The 17,138-nt window shown below is 49.4% G+C and overlaps 1 protein-coding gene across 2 annotated transcripts in view; it reads left to right on the forward strand.

Moving 5' to 3' along the window:
- Positions 1 to 209: 209 nt before the first annotated feature.
- SLC39A13 (solute carrier family 39 member 13) overlaps positions 210 to 17,138 on the forward strand; it is a 140,144-nt gene continuing 123,215 nt past the window's right edge. Inside the window, exons 1-4 of one of the 2 annotated variants that reach the window (XM_029582058.1) lie at positions 210 to 332; positions 1,971 to 2,263; positions 2,347 to 2,460; positions 3,239 to 3,378. In XM_029582058.1, coding sequence (XP_029437918.1) covers positions 2,014 to 2,263; positions 2,347 to 2,460; positions 3,239 to 3,378 — 504 coding nt within the window. In that variant the 5' untranslated portion in view covers positions 210 to 332; positions 1,971 to 2,013. Of the gene's footprint in view, positions 333 to 529; positions 652 to 1,970; positions 2,264 to 2,346; positions 2,461 to 3,238; positions 3,379 to 17,138 lie in introns of those variants that run through there. The other variant, XM_029582057.1, reaches the window with a different exon arrangement.

Genomic DNA, 17,138 nt, shown 5'->3' on the forward strand with positions numbered 1-17,138 from the left:
AACACAAATAAAAAGCTGCCTGTTTAGCATTCTTTCCAGTTAACATCTGCTTCTTCATCTCTGCGTGTGCAGACCTGCACACATTTGTTTCAACATCCACAGCTATTCCTAGACCTGGCAGCATTCAAAAAATACGGAACTCGGCCATGAATCCTGGGCGGAAAAGAGAGGTGGCCAACAGCTCATTTCATGATGAGCCTCGGGGCGAGGTCCTGCCCGCTTCTGTTCTACAAAAGGAAGGCCGAAGGTTAATGATCCAGGGCCGGCCCAGAGAGAAAGCTCACTCGCGGGACACTTTCAAGAACGAGAATTGCACAGCCAAGGCTGCAAAGGTGACGGAAACCCACGACCCCGGCAAAAGCTGCAGCCAACGTCCCCTCCGTACGTGCGCCGCCGGCTCTGCCTTATGGCTCATCCACCGGAAGTGTGCCGCCGACTCCCGGTCCCCCCCCCCCCCCCCCCCGCGAGCCGCGGCCGGAAGTGCGTGCCCGAGTCCTCCGTGCACTTGCGCTGCTCGGCGCCTCGGGTTCCGGAGCAGGGGCGGGGTGGAGACGACGTGGCTCAGGCGGGAGGGGAGGCTGAGGGGGCGCTGTCCGGCCCAGGGCGAGGACTGCAGCTGCATGGCACCGGCAGAGCGCGACTCTCCGCGCGGTAAGAGCGCCGCGGCCGCTTCCCTGTGCTGGACGTCGACCCTGCACCCCCACCTAGGGGGCAGTCTAGGGTCTCCTCGAGCCCCCCGGAGCCCATTCTCCACCTCCTTCCCTTCATCTCCCTCTCCATCCTACTCAACTTCTCATCCTCCACTGCCCCCTCCATCCCGTCTTCCTACTCTCTGCTGATCCTATTTTCTACTGACTTCTCCATCCCATCTCCCTATTCCCCACTGCCTCCTCCATCCCATCTTCCTATTCCCCACTGTCTCCTCCATCCCATCTTCTTATTCCCCACTGCCTCCTCCATCCCATCTCCCTATTCCCCACTGTCTCCTCCATCCCATCTTCTTATTCCCCACTGCCTCCTCCATCCCATCTCCCTATTCCCCACTGCCTCCTCCATCCCATCTTCCTATTCCCCACTGTCTCCTCCATCCCATCTTCTTATTCCCCACTGCCTCCTCCATCCCATCTTATTCCCCACTGCCTCCTCCATCCCATCTTCCTATTCCCCACTGTCTCCTCCATCCCATCTTCTTATTCCCCACTCTCTCCTCCATCCCATCTTCCTATTCCCCACTGTCTCCTCCATCCCATCTTCTTATTCCCCACTGCCTCCTCCATCCCATCTCCCTATTCCCCACTGCCTCCTCCATCCCATCTTCCTATTCCCCACTGCCTCCTCCATCCCATCTTCCTATTCCCCACTGTCTCCTCCATCCCATCTTCTTATTCCCCACTGCCTCCTCCATCCCATCTTCTTATTCCCCACTCTCTCCTCCATCCCATCTTCCTGTTCCCCACTGCCTCCTCCATCCCATCTTATTCCCCACTGTCTCCTCCATCCCATCTTCTTATTCTCCACTCTCTCCTCCATCCCATCCACCTTCTGCTGTAGTCTTCACCCTCTCTTAATCACACTCTTCCCCATCCTATCCCCCTCTAGCTGTCCAATTCCCTTTATCCGAACCCTCAACTTATGTCCCATCCATCCTACCCTATTTTCCCGCTGTCTATTCCATTCATGTTGCCCTGCATCCTCCTTTTCACTGACTTCTCTTCACACCCATCTTCTCTCCACCTGTATCTCCTCTATTTCCAGCTGAACAGGACTCCAGAATCGTGCATCCAACCATGGAGGCCAAAAAAGAATTTGCAGCTATGCTTCTGGACACTGGAGGTTGAGTCTGATGTAGTAAAGTAGTTAAAGTGGGGCTGGGGAGGAGGAGCAGTATGATTTGTACTCAGAGTGAGATGTTCTGCATCCTGCTATGTATGAATACTGATGAGTTTCTGATGTTAAGTTTTGTTTTTCAGTTACTGGCGAGCTTGCATCGGAGGTGCTGTGATATTTGGAGAGATGGGGCGCTGGTGTCCTGTCCTTTTCATACTGCTCCTCTGGTTCTGCCCAGAATGTTCCCCTTGCATGGAGGGATCCAGCACCAACCAGTTGTGCGAGAGGGATAGGTCGTCCTGGGCAGACCTCTTCAGTGCAGAGCGACTGGATGCTTGGCTATGTTCTCTGCTCGGCTCTCTAATGGTGGGGCTCAGTGGGGTGCTCCCTCTGCTTCTGATTCCCTTAGAAGCCGGAGCCACTCTGAAATCCAAAGGTAACGCAATGCACTTTCCTTCCATGGCTGCCTCTTCACAGCTCATGACCTATCTTTATGTTGAATTTCCCTTTGTCTTCCAGAAGGATCCCAGCATTTGAAGCAACTGTTGAGCTTTGCAATTGGCGGGCTTCTGGGTGATGTATTCCTGCACCTCCTTCCAGAAGCTTGGGCATACACCTGCAGTGCCACCACAGGTGAGACATCTCTTGCCCCATTGTACTCCCTTGCCTGGGCATACTATCTGAAATACTGCCACAGATGGGAGAGATCGGTCCCTTCACTTCCTTGCCGTTGCGCCTCTTTTCTGCAGCATCCCCACAGGTAACTCTGGGAACTACTCTCCTGGGTCTCAGCTGAAGTGGGAAGGAACGCGTGACAACCTTGAGTGCAGTGTGTCCTTTGTGTTACTCATTCTGCCCAGTTATCACTTGTAACCTGGGAGATATACCCAGTTTGGTACTTCCTCTGCACATGACTTGATATTTGGGAAGGAATGTCAATTCTTTCCATGCTTGACCAATTTGTGAATGCTGTAAATATAATGATGGCGCTTTGCAAAACTGTAGCAGCTGATTGGCATTTTTCTGTATACTAAAGTCACATTCCTGAGTATGTCTGATGGGGAGGAACAGAAGAGTCAGGCATCCATTCTTACAATCACATCCTTTCAGGGGTGGGGGGGAGGAGGAGACATGCATCTTTTCTCTCAGTCACATCACAGTCTGTGCACAGTCCTACATCCACAGGGGAGGGAAACCGATAGGGTTGAGAGTGGTGCAGGGCAAGATATTTTTTACTTGCTAGTAGGGGGAAAGAGGCCTGAGGGCGTAGGTTACAATATCTTTGCCTCATTACAGGGGGTGGGGAGAAAAGCATAAGGTTAAAAGTAATTATCTTTTCAGAGTGGGTGGAGGGAAGAGGTAGCACTGAAGGGAATCACAGTGTGGTGGTGTTCATGTCATCATCATACAGGAGGTGTGCAGACTCTGCAGCAGCAGCAGCTTCTGGGGCTCTGGGTGATCATTGGGTTCGTGAGTTTCCTTGTCCTGGAGAAGACATTCCCGGATGAAAGGCCATCATCTGAGCAGCAGGAAACCGCACTCTCCACAACGGTGAGTCTCTGCAGATCGAGGGGAGCAGGCAGCAGAATCTGTGGGCCGTGCATGCTGGACACCGTTCTCGACTTTCCCTCCCCTCCTCCCCCCCCCCCCCCCCAGGAAAGAACCACACTGCACCAGGGGAGGCAGTGGATGGTACAGGGCTTTTAAAGAAAAAAGTTTCCGTATCATCTTCTCTGAAGAACGAAGAAACTTGACATTAGAACGCCGGATCCCTCTCTGCTGCTGTACCTTTCCAACTGAAGGCAGAGGGCATCAAAGGGTTATGTTAGGGAATAACTTCTCATAGTCTTGGGAATTAAAATAGGGAGTTCCCCAAAGTTCAGTGCTCTCCCCGATCCGTTTCAACATGTGTCCGACCTCTATGTGTTCTGATGAAGAAGGCTGCTTTCAACTATCTCATGTATGCAGATGATGATCAGATTTATTCTGAGACTAACAAGATTTGACAAGAATGAATGCCTGTTTGTTATTGTTATTATTTACTTACTTATATTCCGCCTTTCACATAAGCAGAACAGACTACATAATACATACATATTAATGAAAACATAACAGAATAAAATAAAACCACAACAACACATTTCTTCTTGTATATAAACAATTAAAAGCTTCTATAAACCGCCATGGTTTTACTTTCTATTTCTACAGGTAATGCATTCCAAAATACTGGACATAAACTATAAAAAACTTTGCATCTAGTAGTAGACAAAGTAGCAGATGACAGTGTGGGAATACTTAGCAAATTCTGAGACGTGGACCATAACAAACGATTAAGCAGATAGTTTCTGTTTAAAGGACTTTGTAAAAAGCTATTTTGGTATTTAGCTTTATGTGTCAAAGTTAACAGTTTCAGTTGAATTTGCTGTGCCTCTGGTAACCAACGTAATTCCTTCAAGTAAAGTCTACAACTATCTTGAAGCTGTAACCCAAATACTGTCCTTACGGCTGCCTTCTGAATAAGCTGCAAAACATGTAGCAGGTATTTGAGCAAACCTCCATATAAAGAATTAATTGGTAAATTAAAACAGATTCTTTGGGTGAAGAAGTCATCTGTCTTTTCAATCTGAGAGGGTATTTCTGCCTTCAGTTGGTCAGCAGGCACCCTTTCTCTGTATGTTTATTGATTCAGAGGTGTCTATGACGGCTCGGATAGCTTTGGTCATAAAGATTGCCGCCTTCTATCTTTGTATGCTTTGTTGCTTTCAACCATATCCTGTCTGAAAAAGATATGCCTTGGTTACATCAAGATATGATTATTGTAATGTGCTCCATCTAGAGCTATCAAACAAGTAACTTCAGAGATTACAACCGATTCAGAATACTTCAGTGTGACTTCTTTTGAGCTTGATGCCTTCATGATCACATCACACCAGCATTGTGTAGCCTGCACTGCTCGCCTATCAGTCTTGAATGTCAGTGTAAAATCTCAACTGATTTTTCAAGCAGTGAATGATATGGGTCCGCAATATTCGTGCAACTGATTGATTCCCTCTTTGTTCATCTTGAAGATCATTGCAGTCTTCGCAGGAGGCTCTTCTGGTGTTACCATGGCTTAGAAATATCAGACATAGGGACAACACAGACAAGAGCAATCTCTTAACGCTGCGCTAGTGTTATGGAATTCGCTCCCTAAAGAGTTGAGAGTCTTGAAAGATTATCTGTCATGTATTTACTGCTGCCTTCTAATGGATTCTAGGAGCGTTTTAAATTGCTAGTTTTAATTGGAGTGGATATGGGTTGTGATTGACTCAGAGGGATTTAAGTGGAATGGTTATTCCTGCAGCCTGATGGCAAGCTGATTTCCTTTCCACCTGGATGATTGGGTTGATATATTTTATGCCACTGGATTTATTTTGCTGATTTGGGGAATGTGGTTTATGTTCTGTGTATAGGCTCCCACTGGTCTTTGGGGAGGGTCGGGTTATAAATGCACCACCGGCTACCCCCCTGGGCTTCATATCGACTGTGGTGTGGGCAGCCACGGTTCACTGTGTTTTATCTCTCCATGACTCAGAGCTCTTCCAGCGTTCCGGACAGGCTTTAAACGGGCCCTGCTTCCCACGGAAACAGATAATCCTGCCCAGAAAGGCCAAAGCCAACTGCGGGCACAGCAATGGCTCCCTGCGTCAGCCCCAGAGCCCGCAAGGCAGCAAGATCAAGGTAAGTGACTGTTCCATAGCGACGTCTCCGGCAGCTCCAGCCTGGAGAAACCCTCCCCCCTCCGTACGCTACGTCTCTGCCAGTAGCCGACATGTTCCGTCTGCGCTTTCTTCTGTGACGTTGCCCATGAGCTGTTTCTGTTTCTCTTCATTAGATCAGTGGATATCTTAACCTGCTGGCTAACACCATTGATAACTTTACGCATGGGATGGCCGTGGCTGGGAGTTTCCTTGTCAGTAAAAAGGTAATGCCGCACCGCTTGATCTTCTGTAAGGGATTGTGTCTGCACTGCTTTCTCCCTTCAGGGTATGTGGGCCCGGATAACTTTAGTCTTGACTGGCTATATTAAAACACAGCCGATTACGTGGCCGCAAACCGAAACAAAAACAAGGTGATAGGGCCAGCAGGCCTGATCCCCACCCCACCCATACAAAATGTTAAATGTTGTGGGCCTATCGGCACGGGGAGCTTCTCCTCCCTCCCACCCACCCACTGAGCAGCAGCCTTCCTGCCCTGCCTGAGGCGGGAGGGGTTTGGCGGAGCCGGCTGTGGAGAGAGGATTCTTGTTTGGCTTGGGGTTTTTGGAGGGGGGGGGGCCCAGAGGTGTCTGATAAATTCAGAATTACAATATTTCATATCTTTTGCGGTGGTTGAAGCACCTGACTGAGTGTCGTCTTTTTATATCTCCTGTTTGATTATTTTTACTTATCTTTAAGCTGGAGATTTGACAGGCTCTTGATTGATTGTCAGATGTTTTTTTATGTAAAGTAGTGTAATGTCTTGTTTGGTTGTTTTATTTCTTTTAAATGTTATATGCTTTTCTGCATGCCTTTTATTGTAAACCACTTTGCATTATGACTGGATAGTATAGACATGTTTATGTTTTATGTTTTATTGTAAACCACTTTGCATTATGACTGGATAGTATAGACATGTTTTAAATAAATAAATCGTCTGGAGGAACTTGTGGCAAGGGTGGTAGTTTGAGTGCTTTGCCAACCATGTTCTGTTTGGTAGGGGCGAGGGGAATCTGGCCTGCTGTACTGATCACCTTTTCTTTGTTTCAGTTTTCAGCCTCTTAACTGCCTGTGTTGTAATACAGTCTGTTAATTAATTTTCAAATCTAATCGGCTATATTCAGACATTTGAGTGTATTCAGTGAGAGATGTTTAACCTGACTGTGACTGTAGCTGGATAAATTGTCCGTTAACTGCTTTTTCAACATTGGCCTCTTTGAGAAACTGGGTGAACCCTCAGGTATACAGATGGACACTCGGACACATACACAGACAGGCAGGCACGTGCATGAATAGGAACAGGCGGGAACTCGCTCAGGCCACATACATGTAGAGATGGAGGAGAACTCCCTCGGGCACACGCTCGTACATAGTCAAGCCCCGCAGAGAGACGGGAAAGCACATACGGCGAGAGATGCACCTGCGTGGGCTCAGACTCATGCACTCAGGTGCACATTCACACAGTTCAGCCATAAATCCCCTTTCCCAGCCTGCTTTGTGCAGAGATTGTGGAGAGAACTCGGGACAGTGGCTCCGGGGGCTAGGCAGAGGTGCTGATGTGTGTGCTCTTGGGTTATTGCACTTTCTGGTGTTACGTATCGTAATGACTCCTGCAGGGACTGAGCCAATTTAGAACCTGCACCAGGACAAGGAGTGCCATCATGTTTTCAGCATCCAGAGTGCACTGGGGCGAATTTATCAAACTTGTACTCCGGTGCAAAAATTGCTCCCAACATCTCAAGGAAGCTCTACTAGCATGGGGAGAGCTGTCAGGGCAAAACTGGAGCAAGAATTTGATGTGTATGTGCTCTCTGAAGATGGGCCGTCTTATTCTGCTCCATACAGGTCGGGATATTGACCACGGTGGCAATTTTACTGCATGAGATCCCTCATGAGGTGAGTGACTTCTTCAGACTTCATCTTGTCTCCAATTGCTGCATGCTGGAGGGGGGGGGTCTATTCCCTTTGGGAGAATGTCTCTTCTATGTCCCTGATTTCTATATGCAAAAGAAGTGATGTGTGTGTGCATTGGCAAAGTGGCAATAGTGTTTGGTGGAGTACGTGCATCACTAAATGGAAAACAATATGTTGTGGGGAGGAACAAAGGGATCGCTGCTCAGCCACCCATAACAGAGTAGTCAGCACTGCATATGGTGAAATAAGCTGCCTGCTGTTTCTCCTCCTTCAACTCTCTCGGTCCTATGGCAGCAGGGGAGCAGTTACAGTATTACCACCCTAGATGTAGAGCTCAGCAGTAGCACCGCGGAACTAAAATACAAGAAAACAAGTCCATGGGGACTGTAGAACTGATGCACCTCCTGCTAAGAAACATGTCACTGAGTCTGCTACGTCGGCAAAATCACAGGCAAAGGCGGTTTTATTGTTGCAGGAGCCCGTTGAAGCACAGAATTCGACTGTTGCTAGTGAAATGGCAGCCATTTTGAAATGGTTCCGACAGGCTTCTAGCTCCATGTCAGATCTCAGCCTCTGCTCAGACTACCAGCATTTCTGTCAGTTGTGATGTTGGTTATAATGATGGGAACACATATCTGTTTGGAACTTGACTGAGACAATCAACTCTGGTCTTCCTGTGACTGCAAAAGACAGATTAATGGGTGGGGGAGAGGGGAGGGGATGAGATGGGAGACAGGAGGGATAAATGAGTGACAGGATGAGGAGAAGAGGGGTAGATGAAGGATAGGCGATGGAAGGCCTTGTAAATGATATTATGTAGCCGAAATCAGTCAATGTGTCTCGAATCTTTGTTTTCCCTCAGTATCTTCCAGAAGGGCAGCCCTTCTGGTAAGAGAGGAGATACTCACCCTGAGTTCAGTCCATTAGCTTTGACCTCCTCTGTTTACAGGTGGGCGACTTTGCCATCTTGCTTCGGGCTGGCTTTGATCGCTGGAGCGCAGCTAAGATGCAGCTCATCACGGCCCTGGGGGCGATCCTGGGAGCCTGCTTCGCCATCTGTGCTCAGTCACCAAAGGGAGCAGGTGAGGAGGCGAAGCTACTCCAGATCCAAAAGTATGGGGGGGGGGGGCGAGCATGGAGATGTTCAGTGGATCCCCCTTGCTCGAGGCGTAGGGGGACTTCGGTCACTCTGGAAGAGTGGGCGATAGGTAGACGGATGACTCCGGTTCCAGCAGAGTCATGGAAAAGAGTGCGCACGCGGATCTTGCCCAGTGTGGAAGAAAGGCGGGCATTGCTGGGTGTGGAGAGCGCCGTTGTACTCTTTGTTGGTTCACATGTCAAGATGCGTCTGTAGTTCAGAGTTCTGTAGGTTAACTGCAAGGGAATCTTATCTAATGCATGAATTGCAATTACTCGGGGCCCTGCCCCAGTATGTCTGGGATACCTGGCTTTTGGCCGAGGGCTGCCTGTGGCAGGGAGAAACCTCCGAAAAGATTTCTCTGTGTACGTCCAAAATTTAGACCTGGATATAACCCAGCGCAAACTTGCGCTAAACCTAGAAAAAAAAACTGAAATGGTTTTGATGCAGTACCGTGAGGCCATTTCTAAGCTCGTCGCTCTAAAGACTGCTAATGAGAACATAGAAGTGGTCTCCCAGCCCGAGAGTCTAGGTGTTGTTACTGACTCAAAACTGTCTTTTATGCCACCAATCAAAGCTGGCGTTAGATCGGGCCTCTTTAAGTTACGATTGCTCAGACCATTAAAGACATTGATAGATCCCAACGATCTTCGTTCGGTAGTCCAGCTACTAACAGTGCCACTTGTAGACTCTTGTAACTCGCTATACGTAGGCCCACCTGCTGTTGTCCTCAAGTCGATTCAGCTTCTTTTAAATGCTGCTGACCAGTTAATATCGGGACTTTCAATGCGTGAACACATCACTCCAGTGTTATGGCATTTTCAGTTGGCTTCCATGCCAGTATAGAATTCAGTATAAAACTGCATTGCTGACCAGAAGTTTGTTAGCTCTGCTTCCAGCTCTTTGGATTATAAATAATGTAAAAAAAATAAATAAATAAAATCCTGCCCCATGAGAACACTGCGTCCCACACAGTTAGCATTACTGGAGGTCCCTTCTCCCCGACAGGTGCGCCTATCCCAGATCCGTAGGTGCACCTTCTTGGTTGCCACTCCTGATTTTTGGAATCATTTACTATGCGAGACGAGATCTTCGCAATGTACGAAAAGTTTCAAAACGCGATTGAAAACGTTATTGTACAAACAAGCCTACCGATGATGTTTTGCCCTGTGTTATATCTCACGCTATTTAGGCCTGTAGATGCTATTTCCTTTACAATTGCATGTGATTTCATCCATTTTGATGTTATGTCAGTTTTCCTATTTTAAGAATGTTATTTTTAGCCGCCTAGAGTCTTTGTGCATAGGCAGCATATAAGTAAATTAATCGTAACCATGGCCATGCGATGGGGCAAGTTTGCTTCTCAGCTGGTCAGTCATCGTTTCCTTTCGCTGTCTGCAGGGGAAACTGTGGCATGGATCCTGCCGTTCACCTCCGGGGGGTTCCTGTACATCGCACTGGTGAATGTGCTGCCTGATCTCTTGGAAGAGAAAAGCCCTAGGTGAGTGAGTGCACGGTTAGAAGGGGGGGGGGGTGGCAGGAGAGAAATCCTCCTGGGTCCATAGCATACAGATGTTAAGGGGGGGGGGGGGTCCACCGAGTAAGATCCTTCCAGTTTCCCCAGTTTGTTTCCTGATGCAGCGCTGCAGGTCCCAGTTCCTTTCTCTTCCCTTTTTCACCTTTGGGGATACTCTGTGCCTATCCCCCTGCTTCCTTGAATTTTCTCCCTTGCTTTAGCTTTCACCCTGAGAGGCCAGTCCATAGTTCCAGGCCCGGATATAGGGGTAGGAAACTGCCTCGGACGCCAAATATCCAGGCCAGAGCGGACGCTGCTTCTGCTTTAGGGCCATTTGCAGGCCCGGCTTCAGTGGGTGTCGCCCCCGGCACTTTGCCTTATGGGCAGCGAAATCTTAAAATCCAGCTCTGCATGCATCCATCCAGGAGCAGTAATGGCCCGGTGTCTCTGCTCCCTGGGAAGAGACGCACAGCCGTCCCGTAAGGACTGAAACTCATGCAGCCTTTTACATTCCGTTGCTGAATTTCACAGTTTTGAGCTTTCAGCCTTAGTAAACGAGCCAGACCTGCTCATATTGGGGGGGCCCCTGTGAATAGCCTGCATTGGGTGCAATGTTCACAGGCACTTTTACCCCACATACATCAAAATTAATTTTCAAAGGCCTAACAACATGCATTGTTTCTCTTTTGAAATTTAGCAGCCTCTAAGTGCACTTAGCAGCCACATTGTCCTTGTAACGCTGCACCTGTTTTTTTTTTTTTTTGTGAGGGCAAAATAGTACGTGTACGTTAGAAAACAAGGGTGTGCACTGCTTTACTCCTCCAGTCTAAATGTATCCACAAGAGCAAGCACTTTTAGCCAGGCAGAGGAGAGCGGGGTACAGCGGAGCCGCCTTACTTTGGATGAAATCTGAGTGCTGGGCAATGATTGCAGGCCCCGTGCTGCCAATGCTACATGCTTACTGTGGAGAACGTCATTGGGCATCGCGGCCCTGTTGCAGATGTTCCCCTGTGCTGACTCCGACGATATCCGGCAATATCTGGGCTTCCAGGACGGCTTATTCACTTTGTGACCCACAGATACCCCCCAGGGTCTGCCCATGTGCTTCCAGAGCTCTTACATGTCTCTAACATAACAACACAAGTAAATGACGTCAGAAAAAGACCCCAAGTGATCCATTCAGTCTGCCCAGCAAGCTTTCATTTTTAAATTGTATTCATAGGCTGATTGTTGTTCTGTGCAGATTACCTCCGTCAACACGGGTTACACTTCATGTTTTGTCTATTACTTGGCAGCCCTGGTGACTTTCTCCCTGTCTTCACAGCTACTCCTAGCACTGCTCTCTCGCTGTCTGTCTCTCCCTGTCTCCTTAGTTACTGGAAGTGCTGGTAACTGTTTCCCCTAGGACAAGCAGGATGGTGGTCCTCACACATGGGTGACATCATTGGATGACGGTAAACTTATGTCAGAAGTTTCTAGAACTTTGGCTGTACACACTGAGCATGCTCAGCATGCCCTAAACCACATGTCCACATGGGGTCCCTCTTCAGTCTCTTTTTTTCCCGCGAATGTGTTGTTGAGCTCGTAGCTTTTCTGCTTGAAATTGCCTTGGGAAAACTTTTTCACTGATTTTTTTAGGTGTTCTCGCATGTCTCATCGACACCAGGTCCCCTTCAGTTCCCCTTAGTCTCCTCAGTTAGGATTTTCGGGCGGTTCGGTAAGTTTCGTTTTGCTTCTGTCATACCCCGTGGTGGCGATGCCTCAGTGCCTGTTGGCTGCTCACTGCCACTGCCCAGTGTCTGAGGACTATGTCCATCATGGACCCCATGTCGAGTGTGTCCTCTGCCTGGGGGCATTGCATGATGTTTGGGGTTCCTGTATTTGCACCCAGATGACCCCCAAAGGACGTCACGCTTGACTCAACAGGATGGAAAAGCTCTTCAGGTCGAGGAAGTCCAAGCCATCATCATCGGCGGCATCTGCACTGAAGGACCTAGAAGCCACATCGAGCCATCGATATTGACGGGTCTTTCGGTTCCATTGGTGCCATTGGCAAATGGGGCGCTGGGGACCATCCTCTGTTGGTCTCTGCCAGGTCGAGGACGTCGGGATCATTGTCATCGACCTCGGCACCGTGGAAAGACCGGGCCGAGCACCGAGGGAAGCCGAGGAAGCATCAGCACCGGTCAACTTCGATGCATGGTACTGGGCTCAGAAAGGCCCTGGTTGAAGCTGTGATGCCCCAGGGCTACCAGATTCGAAAAGCATCACCTAGAACACCACTTGCTAGTGGTTGAATCTGCTCTCAAGAAGGCCAGACCCTCTTGGACCCATGCCTCAGCACCCCCGGGGAAGGATCACAGAGCGATGGATGCTCTTGAGAGAAAAGCATTCCAGGGGGGCCAGGTTTATTGCCTGCATTGGCTCTCACCAGCTCTACATGAGCAGATGCAGGAGCTGGCCGAGCAGCTGCCTCAGCAGTAGCAAGAGCCTTTCCTATTGCTGGTGCATCAGGGCCTGGAGTGTGGAAAAAATGAGGTTTGTTCAACCTATGAAGTTTCCAACTCTGCAACGAGGATATCTACGGCGGGAATCGGTGCCCGCAGAATGGCATGGCTGCGGGCCTTGGATCTCCGTCCGGAGGTACAAGAAAGACTAACAGACTTGCCGTGTATAGGAGACAACCGCTTCGGAGATTAGGTGAGGGTCACAGTGGCCCAGTTACAGGATCACCATGAGACCCTCTAACAACTCTCCACTACCACTTTGGGCCTGCCCTCCTCAGCCAGGTGGTTTGTGAGGCAGGGTCAGAGGAAGTACTGTCCTCCAGCCCCTCACTCCCGTTCACAGAGGATGAGCTCCCATGACCGTCCCAGGCAACAGAGAGCTCCAAAACCCCAGCGGCTCCCCAGCTAAACCCTGTGATGGCGTTTTGATTGGATCGTAGGGGACATCAGCCAGCCACCTGTACCCGAGATGCTGGACCCCCCCGCCCAGGTCCTGGTGGCTTCCAGGAAGCCTTCCACTAGAAAGTCCTATGGACTGAAGTGGAGGAAATTTTCCATGTGGTGTGAGCAGATACAAATTTCATAATTCTATGGTACAAGATTAAAGAAGGACCCCGCATGGTTTAGGGCAGGCTGGGCATGCTCAGTGTGCACAGTCAACGTTCTAGAAACTTCTGACATAAGTTTTCCGTGTCGGGGCTCCATCCAATGATGTCACCCACGTGCGAGGACTAACATCCTGCTGTCCTAGGAGAACACCTGTTACAGGTAAGCAACTCTGCTTTCCCAGGTACTCCCAGCTCTGCTCTCTGTCTTTCTCCCCCTGTCCCTTCAGGTACTGGTTACATTGGTGACTCTGTCTCTGTCTCTCCAGGTACTCCCTGACACAAGTCTGCCTATTGTGTGGTGGCATCTCGGTGATGGTGGTGTTATCATTCACGGCGGAATGAGCTTTTCTGAATATTTCAGGGACTCATGGACCTGGATGGAAATACTTGACTGTTACTTAGCAATAACAAACACTCATTTAAAACAAACAAAGATGCGTGCAGAACAAAGGAGACGTAGATTGTATTGCTGGATGAACGGACCATGCCGTCACTTCCACTGACTGGTGCATCTAGTCCCAACATTTTATTTAACTGAATTTTTAGTACAACCTCACCAAACATTCATCCCTGTGCCAAACTATATCGCTGTTACACTGACAGGATACCACGCCAACATCAACTGTCTCCTTGCACCAGATCACACCTGTATTACATCCGTGTCAAGAACCTCTCTGCATAAGACCATGCCACTGTTACACTGACTGGATACCACATCAGCGTCACGGGTCTCCCTGCATAAGATTATTCCACTGTTATTGTTTCTGGATACAACACCAGTGATAAGAGGAGGTGGGATGGGACAAAGCAAGACTTACTGTCACTCAAAGAGAGCAAGACGAAGGATTATCTACTACACTAAAGAAGGTCATATACTCCCTAACCAAAGGTACAAACTGGCATTAAACTTGACTGGCACTGATTCAGTAACAGGACAGAAGCAGATATTAAGCAAAAAGGGTTGAGCCCCTTCCTGATTTACACCCTGTCTGCTCTCAGTATAGGATATGCGGGTGGCAAGGAAAATTCTGATACCCACCTCTTCATCTCTCATGACAACAGCATGCCTAGAAATTCTACATCCTTGGTATTTTCATACCCTCAATCCCAACACAAGAGCACTTGTGGGATTTATACCCTTTACGTCCAGAAATCCTCTGGTGTACTACAGAGATAATATCAGTGAGCAGTTCTGTGATGGGGGGTGCAGTGACCATGCTCCCAGTGAGCAACTCTGTGATATGATGCAGTGACTGTGCTCCCAGTGAGCAGCTCTATGATAGTGTGCGATGACTGTGCTCCCAGTGAGCAGCTGGGTGATGGGGTGCAGTGACCGTGCTACCAGTAAGCAGCTCTGTGACAGTGTGCAGTGACTGTGCTCCCAGCAAGCAGCTCTGTGATAGGGTGCAGGGACTGTGCTCCCAGTGAGCAGCTCTATGATTGGGTGCAGTGACCGTGCTCCCAGTAAGCAGCTCTGTGATAGTGTACAGTGACTGTGCTCCCAGTAAGCAGCTCTGTGATGGGGTGCAGTGACCGTGCTCCCAGTAAGCAGCTCTGTGATTGGGTGCAGTGACCGTGCTCCCAGTAAGCAGTTCTGAGATGGGGTGCAGTGACCGTGCTCCCAGTAAGCAGCTCTGTGATAATGTGCACCCAATAAGCAGCTTTGTAATAGATTGCAGTGACTGTGCTCCCAGTGAGCTGCTCTGTAATAGTGGGGTAGTGACTGTGCTCCCAGTAAGCAGCTCTGTGATAGTGTGCAGTGACCGTGCTCCCAGTAAGCAGCTCTGTGATAGTGTGCAGTGACTGTGCTCCCAGTAAGCAGCTCTGTGATTGGGTGCAGTGACTGTGCTCCCAGTAAGCAGCTCTGTGATTGGGTGCAGTGACTGTGCTCCCAGTAAGCAGCTCTGTGATAGGGCAGTGACTGTGCTCCCAGTAAGCAGCTCTGTGATAATGTGCACTGACTGTGCACTCAATAAGCAGCTTTGTAATAGATTGCAGTGACTGTGCTCCCAGTGAGCTGCTCTGTAATAGTGGGGTAGTGACTGTGCTCCCAGTAAGCAGCTCTGTGATAGTGTGCAGTGACCGTGCTCCCAGTAAGCAGCTCTGTGATAGTGTGCAGTGACTGTGCTCCCAGTAAGCAGCTCTGTGATTGGGTGCAGTGACTGTGTTCCCAGTAAGCAGCTCTGTGATAGGGCAGTGACTGTGCTCCCAGTAAGCAGCTCTGTGATAATGTGCACTGACTGTGCACCCAATAAGCAGCTTTGTAATAGATTGCAGTGACTGTGCTCCCAGTGAGCTGCTCTGTAATAGTGGGGTAGTGACTGTGCTCTCAGTAAGCAGCTCTGTGATAGGGTGCAGTGACCGTGCTCCCAGTAAGCAGTTCTGTGATAGGGTGCAGTGACTGTGCTGTCTGTGAGCTGCTCTGTAATGGGGGAGCAGTGACTGTGCTCCCAGTAAGCAGCTCTGTGATAGTGTGCAGTGACCGTGCTCCCAGTAAGCAGTTCTGAGATGGGGTGCAGTGACCGTGCTCCCAGTAAGCAGCTCTGTGATAATGTGCACTGACTGTGCTCCCAATAAGCAGCTTTGTAATGGATTGCAGTGACTGTGCTCCCAGTGAGCTGCTCTGTAATAGTGGGGTAGTGACTGTGCTCTCAGTAAGCAGCTCTGTGATAGTGTGCAGTGACCGTGCTCCCAGTAAGCAGCTCTGTGATAGTGTGCAGTGACTGTGCTCCCAGTGAGCTGCTCTGTAATAGTGGGGTAGTGACTGTGCTCTCAGTAAGCAGCTCTGTGATAGTGTGCAGTGACCGTGCTCCCAGTAAGCAGCTCTGTGATAGTGTGCAGTGACTGTGCTCCCAGTAAGCAGCTCTGTGATAGTGGGGTAGTGACTGTGCTCTCAGTAAGCTGCTCTGTAATGGGGGAGCAGTGACTGTGCTCCCAGTAAGCAGTTCTGAGATGGGGTGCAGTGACCGTGCTCCCAGTAAGCAGCTCTGTGATAATGTGCACTGACTGTGCTCCCAATAAGCAGCTTTGTAATGGATTGCAGTGACTGTGCTCCCAGTGAGCTGCTCTGTAATAGTGGGGTAGTGACTGTGCTCTCAGTAAGCAGCTCTGTGATAGTGTGCAGTGACCGTGCTCCCAGTAAGCAGCTCTGTGATAGTGTGCAGTGACTGTGCTCCCAGTGAGCTGCTCTGTAATAGTGGGGTAGTGACTGTGCTCTCAGTAAGCAGCTCTGTGATAGTGTGCAGTGACCGTGCTCCCAGTAAGCAGCTCTGTGATAGTGTGCAGTGACTGTGCTCCCAGTAAGCAGCTCTGTGATAGTGGGGTAGTGACTGTGCTCTCAGTAAGCTGCTCTGTAATGGGGGAGCAGTGACTGTGCTCCCAGTAAGCAGTTCTGTGATAGGGTGCAGTGACTGTGCTGTCTGTGAGCTGCTCTGTAATGGGGGAGCAGTGACCGTGCTCCCAGTAAGCAGTTCTGAGATGGGGTGCAGTGACCGTGCTCCCAGTAAGCAGCTCTGTGATAATGTGCACTGACTGTGCTCCCAATAAGCAGCTTTGTAATGGATTGCAGTGACTGTGCTCCCAGTGAGCTGCTCTGTAATAGGGGTATAGTGACTGTGCTCCTAGTAAGCAGCTTTGTAATAGATTGCAGTGACTGCTCCCAATAAGGTCTGTGATGGTGAGCAGTGATTGTTCTCATGAGCTGCTCCTTGATGGGGTGTAGTGATTGCACTCCCAGTGAGTAGTTTTGTGATGGCGTGCAGTGATTATTCTCCTTGTGAGTTGCGCCTTGATAGGATGCAGTGACTAAGCTCTCTGTGAGCTGCTCAGTGATAGGGTGCAGTGATTGTGATTCATGAGCTGCATTTTAATGAGGTACAGTGAATTCCCTGA

The sequence above is a fragment of the Rhinatrema bivittatum genome, chromosome 17 (assembly GCF_901001135.1).
Source record: "Rhinatrema bivittatum chromosome 17, aRhiBiv1.1, whole genome shotgun sequence".
Taxonomy (NCBI): domain Eukaryota; kingdom Metazoa; phylum Chordata; class Amphibia; order Gymnophiona; family Rhinatrematidae; genus Rhinatrema; species Rhinatrema bivittatum.